This window comes from Talpa occidentalis, unplaced genomic scaffold (genome assembly GCF_014898055.3).
Source record: "Talpa occidentalis isolate TD23 unplaced genomic scaffold, MPIMG_talOcc4v2.1 talOcc4.7, whole genome shotgun sequence".
Lineage (NCBI taxonomy): Eukaryota > Metazoa > Chordata > Mammalia > Eulipotyphla > Talpidae > Talpa > Talpa occidentalis.
The window spans coordinates 91,218,840-91,226,958 of NW_023605083.1; the positions used below are offsets into that span (position 1 = coordinate 91,218,840).

The following is an 8,119-nucleotide window of genomic DNA, read 5'->3' on the forward strand; positions in this document are numbered from 1 at the left end:
TAGTATATGTTACTTTTGTAATAAAAATTAAAGCAAAAATCAAATTGCTTAAAGATCCTTTCAAGGTCACTTTCAGAATGATCTTCAAAGGCCATATTTTCCCACTGTAGAAATTGCTGCTGACAATTTCTGTGCTGGAGATAGGTCCAGATGTGTTTGTGGTCCCAAAAGAGACAGCCATGCTTCCAGTCAGCCATACTGGAAAAGTGTCTTACTACTGGGTATCAAGGAGCAACTGTCTGGGACATAAACTTTTTCTTTTCTAAACCCTATCCTCTCTTTCTTCTTTGCACCCTACATCTCCCAAGCCCAAATAACCAATCCACACAGAGTCTGAAGTATTAGTTTCTTTTGTTCCAACTCCACTGAAGGCTCAAAATTCTAATTCCAATGAATTGCAGTAGGAGATAGGTTCTCAGCCTCTCAGATCTGAGGTTCTTAATCCACGCCCTTCTATCTGTCCTCAACCCTTCCTCATGCCTCTGACTCTTTTCTTCCTTTCTTCAAATTCCCCAATAAAAAGCTGGGACAGGGCTGGGTAGGGTGCAGATCAGAAAGACATGCTGGAGGACGGGCTCCTAGCCCGTGATGTTCAACTTCATCTCACACACCCAGCGGTACATCTGCAGGCAGAAGTCGTCGTTCCAGCGGCCATCCGGCCTCATCTCCGCACAGTCCTCAGTTCCACCCACCTCGTGCCCCGTCCAGTCGTCTGGCTGCAAGGGAGCCCAGTTCCTAAGAAGGCAGGACAAGCTCTGAGCTCCCCTCCATCCCAGCAACCCACACCTCCACCTCACCTTGGGCTCAGGGTGCAGAGTTGTAGCCGTGGAGGTTGGGGGTTTGAGGGGGAGAGGGGAGGGATTTGGTTCCTGAAGGATGAGAGGGAATGGACTGATGTGTTGGGGTGAAAGACCAGGTGGCTGTCCCAAGGCCAAACTAACGGGGTGGGAACTAACGAGGGAACTTGCCTGTAGTTAAGCCTATGGTCTGTGCCATCCACCCATCTCCAGGTGCCATCACTGTCAGTGAGGCCTATCCAGGTATGGAAGGGCTCCGTGTGCTGTGTAATGAATTTCTGGAAAACAGAACAGGGTGGGGTTAGAAGTGCTTCCAGTCCCTGGTACGGCCATATAGGCATCAGCTGGGCTTCCCTCAGCCCTCCCCAGCCTAACCTGCTCCAGGCTGAAGCATCAGCTCCCACTACCACTAGTTCCATGTTTCTCTTCTGTGACCATAGCTGTTGTCAGCTGAATGTACACACACTGGGCTGGACCTCAAGCTAAACGCTTTACAGGGCTTACTTTATTTAATGCTCATGAGACCTTCTAAATTGGGTGGCTTAATGAGGCACACATTACCCATGAGAATAAGTAGAGCCCACGAAGTTGATCTAGTGCCTGAGCTCGCAGCAACTGTACCTGGCCTCCCACTTTACTCCCAACTCACAGCACCACTGGACTCAGGTCTTCTCGCTGTCTCTGCCCACACTTCTAACTCTTGGAATCTCAACTCTGGCCCCTGGCCCTGCAGCCCCCATGCACCCTGGCACTGCTAAGGATCTTGGTCTCACTCTCCTCTCAGATACATCAGATTCTATGTAGCTGACATTTTCAGAGCTTTGCCAGGCCTTGAATTTTCAAGCTTGGACCCAGGGCCCAAGGCCCTGTTAGGACTTGGCTACCTTGGGTCTGGCCAGCTGTCCTGCAAATGGGAGGCTGCCCTGGGTGTGAGGAGCAGCCCGGTCAGCCAGTGGGCAGGGGCTGGTTTGAAAGGGGTTGCTGAAATAGCTCCCTTAGGACAGCAGACCCCCCGAGTGGCCTCCTGTACAGATACTGGTACTTCTGGGAACATAAATCCCCATGGTTTATGAAAGTAGCAGGGAGAGGGTATGATCACCTGGTTTTGTGGAGGAAATAGAGGGATGGGCTCACCAACACACACGCCTTGCAGTTCCCTTTGACAACATGTGAAGAGTCTCCAATGGCATTTGAAGGAAATTTCCTGATTCCTTTCTCACTTCCTAGAGACCCAACTAAGGTTGCAGTTAACTCTCTCATCTATGGGTAGACATATCACACCCCTGAATTCTAGAATCCAGCAAATAGGACAATGTCCTGTGCACGAAGGGGCAACCCTCAGAAGCTGGTGGGGTTGCTGCCTGCATCAGAGGGGCAGCAGAGGTTGAGGGAAAGTGTCTCAGGACAAAATGTTCCATCCGCTACTGCCCATTGCCCTAGACCCCACTTTCTTTCACCAGAAGAAGGTAGACAACAAATATAAATCATCAATAGCCAGTCCTCTGTGATGCAGAAGAAATAGTCAAGTAGCACCAGATGATCAGAGCAGAGTCTAGGTGAGTTCATCTCCCCTACTCACGGATAGATAACAGACAAGAAAGAAAGATTGAGATTATTCACAAAAGTAGCACAGCAAGAATATTATCATGGAAGTGATGCAAAAATAAAGATGAGGGTCCTCCCTGGTGGTGGAAGGGGTTGAGCAAAGACTATGAAGCTCTCCGCAGCCACTACAGGACCAGTTTGATCCCTGGCCATGGAGGTGACCCGCATGGCGCAGCAGACCTCTCCTGTCTTGACCCCTGCTCCGCTCAGCAGTGTATTTCACACAGTCTGCCTATTGTGTTCCCCGCTCTTCCCTGCACTCTGGCCTGTACCCCAGTTCTTGCGTGCATAAATAAATCTTAAAAAATACTTTGGAAAGGAGTGTGTCAGAAAATAAGGAGATATTGGAGAACAGCTCACATCCTCCAAAAAATTAGAGAGATGAATGACATGTGACATTAAAGAAAAATAATTAACACAACAGTAAAAAAAGGGAAGAAGCACAGGAGAGAAATTCAAACTACATAAACAAAAACCAGCCACAGAGCAGAATATGAAAATGGGCTTGAGATATGAAAATGGGCTAAGCACAGGCCCCAGGCTGCAGAGAAAAAGATCCAAGGAATTATGGTGATGGACTGTGGGCACTTTGATGGTGAGAGAGCTACGGAGACCACATCTGAGGGGAGAAATCATATACCATCCCAAAATCAACAACGATGTAAGAAAAAGTTACGTCCTTTAAAAATTAATTAATTTTTTAAAAAATCAAGACCCATTCTATTTATATCACATAAAGATGAAGTCAAGGCAAAAAACATTAAAAGGGTCACTGACCTGCATTTCTCAGGATGAAAATACAACCTAAGTGGCCTCCCTGGTGGCGCAAGGTTGAAGTCTCAGCGCTATAAAGCTGTTATTGCCAGTCACCACATTCTGAGTTCGATCCCTGACCAGGGAGATAACCCACATGGCACAGCAGACCTCTCCTGTCTTTCCCACTGCTCCCCTCAGCAGTGTATTTCAATCAGTCTGCCTGTTCTGCTCCCCACTCTGTCTCTGGTGAATCCTCTCACACCAAATCCAAACCTCTGGCCTACACCCCAGTTCTTATATGCATAAATAAATAAATCTCTAAAAAGTTCTTATATGCATAAATAAATAAATCTCTAAAAAAAGAATAAAATAAAAATTAATTTATTTTTAACCTCCCAGAACCTTTCTAGAGTCTTCCTTAGGTTAAAAAAAAACCTTAATAAAGCGAGCCTGAACCACCCCCCAGAGTGCACACCCCAGGGTTCCTCCTGCCTCCACCCAGGCTCCAGCTTCACCTGCTCCTCCCTGGTGTTGATGACCACCAGGTGGGCGTTCTCCAGCCGGCAGTACTTCTCAGCCTCCGGCCAGGTCTTCCCAGAGCGAGAGAACCAGTAGCAGCTGCCTCCATGCTCCAGCCAGTTAACCGGGCAGCACTCTGTGCCTGTGAGGGGGCAGCGGGAGATGAGATCCTGCTGAGGGGACAGGCACAAAGGGACCAGGGACCGCCCCTCTCCCTACCGTTGCTGCGGAAGAACGCCATCTGACAAGACAGGGTGCGCAGATCCCCTGAGAAGTGCTTCAGATGAAGGAGCAAGGTGGAATGATCTAGAGGGACAGAGGGACGGGCTACGATGTGGGCTGTGTGGGTGCCTCTCTGCCCCTCCACCCTCACGACCCAGCACAGGCCTTGGGCTGTGGACGCACACATGCGCAGCACACTCACGCCACACTCACGCCACGCGGGCGCACACCTCTCACGCACTACCGAGGGGTTTCTCACATGTTTTCAGGTCCAACAGCTGTTTGTTCATTTTGGTTTCTAGAGATGTCACTTTGTTCCCAGAGCTGCCTCCTGAAAACAAGGGACGGGGCGGGGAGAGGAGTTAAACTTTCCTCTCGGTTCTGTCTCCTTAACTCCGGGCGTCCTCACCTCCCTGGGGCGTAGTCCTGGCACCATCACCTTGACCTGGGATGTTGCGGTCCCCACCCCCTGGCGCCCCAACATCTAGGAGGTGCCCTGAGCTGCCACAGAGACTTCTGAAGCACACACCTGCTCAGGTCGCTCCCCTGCTTCAATCCCTTCAATAGGTCCCCATTCCCTCCAAATAAAGCCTCACATCGTTACTCTCATCATTAACCTGCATGGTCTAGCCCCGACCTGCTCTCTGCTCTCTCAACACCTAGTTCTGCCAGGCTGGAGTTGTTTAGTCTCCCTCACGCCTGGTGCCACAGATTCTGTTTTCCCTGCCTGGTTTTAATCCATCCTCTACCTGCCTCACCCCAGTTCATCCCTCAGCTCAGATTCAGTGGCCCTGAACCTTACCCAGTATCTCAGGCTGGGTGATCTGCCCCAGCCCGCAGCCCACAGCACCAAGCATGCCCCCACTGCAGACTCAGCACTGGACACCAGCACCAACCCTCACAACAGGTGCCTTCCCACTCACCATGGAAGCTCAGAGCCTCCATCTCCATCAGGGTGCTAGAGGAGAAGTTGCTGAATTTTTCTTTTAGGGTCCACAACTCCATCTGCAACTGCGTTCCTTGTCAGGAGACAGTGGGGACAGGACAAAGTGAAGGGGGCTGTGTCCCGTATGAGAGCCCCCATTGTCATCTGATCTGTGTGCCTATCCCCCTCCCTACGCACCACTGCCTCCATATTTGCCCCAGCACTGCCCATTTCTCTTTCCCCATCACCTCCCCCACCCCTCCTGGTCCCTGTGACCCTCACTTTGGGACCCGATCACACACGTGGCTACCAGCAGCAGGATGTTGACGCTCAGGGCGAGCAGACTGAGCCTGTGCCTGGAGCAGAAACGCTGCCGCAGGAGGGGCTGAGGCAGGGGAGTCCCTGCAAAAGAAGGGGAGACAGGAAGAGGGGGGTCAGAGCGGGGATCTAGATAATGGAAGGCAGAGGAAGTATAACTGAGAGTGGTGGGGGAACTAGATGCCGGGGCAGCTTTAGGGGAGTCAGGGGCTTTGGCCCCAGCCTCTAGTCTTTGCACACACACACTTGCACACTGGCATCCACCAGGAATGCTGCCGTGGGGATACTCTAGACCCACCTAATCATAAAAGTAGACCCAAATCAATCAAATTGACTCCAAATTACCTAAGTCCATCCCCAAACAAAGCTCAAGAATATTTAGAGCAATACCAATATATCCAGCACCCAACAAGGTAAAATTCACAATGTCTGGAATCCAATCAAAGATTGGAAGAAGCCAGAAACACAACTCATATCAGGAAGCTAATAATCCATCTAAACGGACACAGATGACAGCATTAGCAGACAGGAACCAAAAAAAAAAAAAAAAAAAAAAAGATATTAAGCTTAAAAAAACCCAGATATTATAATTGTATTCATGTGTAGGGCCACTCCTCCCAGCCCAGGCTAGCCAATCCTCCTCCCTGAGCTCTAAGCCCCAACAGCTCCTGTCTCCACTGAGCCAGGCTCCATCCCTGGCACCCACACACCTGACACCCTTCCCCCAGCCCTGATTCCTGCCCTTCATCCTAGAACAGCACAAATCCCTCCCATGTTAAAACTTTACCACAAATACTTGGGGCCTTTAGTCAAAATTTGCTACAGAAGGATTCAGGCATGGAGGCTGGGAGGAGGGGATGGCCATCTTTCAGGATCTCCTGTGCCCCAAGCCAAGCCCCGGCCCAGCCCCCCACACATGCATGCACACTCTCCTGTGTGTTTCTCTTGCACACACATACAGATGTGCGCACACACACACACAGAGCACACTCTGCTCAGGTCAGAAGGAGAAGGGAGGAGTCGTCCCCAGCACCTATTTTTGCCCTGAGCCCTAACACACGCCCTTTTCTGGGGCCCTGCAGGGAGAGAGAAGGCGAGGTCGGGGGCAAGCAGAGGCATCAGGCACCTCCCACCCAGAGGGGCCTCGTCCCTGGTCATGGAGTGAATATGACAGAGACCTCAGAGAGACAGAGAGCCACGGGGAGCTAGACAGCTAGAAACTGAACACTTGCCTTTCCAAAACAGGTCTTCTTTCCTGGGGTTGTCCTCATGAGTTCCTGGCCTCTCGCCTCCACCCAGCTGGTGGTCATCTTCTTCAGGGTCCAGCTGCTGGATGTCTTGAAAGTCCTTCTCCATGTTGGTCCAGGCTGGAGCTGGAGTTGGCAGGTTGGGTCGGTGGTAGGACCGAGTCTGGGGCTGATGCTAGTGCTCAGATGCTAATTCAGGGGGAGGCAGATGATGGACTTGAACATAACATCTGAGTGGGTCAAGGCCATGATCTGAGCTGCGTCTGAGTTGGGAAGTGAGTTTGGGGCTGGGATGTGGCATACACTGGGTTTCCACCCTCTCAGGCCATTACTTGGGACCTGACCCAGCTAGGACCCTTCCCTCCACACTCTCAAGGAACAAACCACCACACACCTCCCCATCTGGCCTCCACTGTGCCTGAACCAGAGTCTCCTTAATTTCAAACTCCCCAATCGCACACGCCTACCAACCTGGGTTACCTGTTCGAGGTGTGGGGGCTGATTCCTAGGTCCCTCAGGCAACCTGGACCCCAGGGCAAAGGAGAGGCTAAGGTTCAGAAGTGGGGCAGGCAGCGCTAGAAGAGGAGAGGAGAGGAGGGGGGTGACCCCAGGAGGGCCTTGAGCCCGTGCGTCTGTCCGAGTGGTTCTAACCTGGCATCTCCTGCCCCTGGGACTTTGGACAGTAAATAGAAGTAGAAATGGAGTTGGAACTCAGGCAAAGTGTAGTGGGGGGCAGGGGACAGAACCGTCTCTGTTTCCCCAGGGAAGGGGAGCTCCTACTCACCCCACACCTCCATAGGCCAGTCACTTCATTCCTCATTGCACAGGTCAGGAGGGGTCCTAGCCAGAAAGGGCCAGGGGTACAGTTTCCTCTTTCCCTTCTGTCCCTCCCCTTCCACATCCTGCCTCTGAGTTTCCCAGAGTTACATGTGTCTCCAAATATCCCTGACCAGGATCAGAGGGGCCCAATCTCAGCTCTTGCCCAATCCAGACCCATGACCCTGGCGGGCCCCAGCTTCCTGCAGGCTCAACCACTGGGCTGCCCAGCTCAGGCCTGACTGGCTTCACTGTCCTGGGGAGGAGAGCCCTCAAAACCAGAGTGGAGGTAGCAGGGGAAGGAGAGAAGAGCTTCACAGAGGCATCATCCCCTGCAGCAGGAGTTCAACCTCAGTAAGCACCTTCCACAGCCCAGGCACCACCCCTGGCCTCACCCACCCCACTGCTGTGAAGATCTGCAAGGTCACTCACGTGAGAGTTGAAGTCATGTCTGGGGATCCCGCTCCCTGCTCTGACAGGTGGGAAGGAAGTTCAAAACCCTGGCCCAGACTCAGTCAGAATTGTCTGGCCCGCTCTGTGAAGACACCAACAGAAAAAAATCCACACACCTGTGAGGAAATGAAATCAGCAACTGCTCTGAGCAGAAGGTCATTAGAGAAACATGAAAACAAGGAGAACCCATCCAAGAATCTGGTCGCAGAGTTAGGATACGGTGTGAGGACAGTGCCTCACCTCCCTCCATGGACAGACAGAACAGTCGGGAAAGTCTGACACTTTAAATCCTGTAAATGAAAACCAAAACCCTTGCCAAAACCTAACCCACTGGACACTGTACCATTTGACCTAAGAAAATAATTACTCCCATCTTTCCTGAGGTGTGTCCCTGCATTAAAACCAGTGAATGGCAGAGACGTTCCCTCAAAGTCTATCAGACTATGCCTGAGTTCAGATCC

General features: G+C 51.5%; 1 protein-coding gene across 1 annotated transcript; it reads right to left on the reverse strand.

The window, feature by feature from the left end:
• Positions 1–223: 223 nt before the first annotated feature.
• ASGR2 (asialoglycoprotein receptor 2) lies at positions 224–7,717 on the reverse strand. Its single transcript, XM_054689619.1, has 10 exons — positions 7,638–7,717; positions 7,174–7,229; positions 6,375–6,578; positions 5,107–5,226; positions 4,823–4,918; positions 4,159–4,230; positions 3,897–3,983; positions 3,674–3,819; positions 969–1,075; positions 224–735 (listed from the first exon to the last, which is right to left on the reverse strand). Exons 3-10 carry the CDS (start codon positions 6,496–6,498, stop codon positions 579–581), a joined length of 909 nt encoding a protein of 302 aa, XP_054545594.1. The 5' UTR covers positions 6,499–6,578; positions 7,174–7,229; positions 7,638–7,717; the 3' UTR covers positions 224–578.
• Between the last annotated feature and the right edge of the window lie 402 nt (positions 7,718–8,119).

Excerpts from the sequence above, each read along its gene's own strand:
- ASGR2 (XM_054689619.1), bottom strand. The coding sequence starts at position 6,498 with ATGGAGAAGGACTTTCAAGACATCCAGCAGCTGGACCCTGAAGAAGAT. Across the intron at positions 4,231-4,822 it reads GGAGGCTCTGAGCTTCCATG|GAGGCAGCTCTGGGAACAAA; the intron begins GTGAGTGGGAAG and ends CCTTGTTTTCAG. Across the intron at positions 3,820-3,896 it reads GGCGTTCTTCCGCAGCAACG|GCACAGAGTGCTGCCCGGTT; the intron begins GTAGGGAGAGGG and ends GCCCCCTCACAG.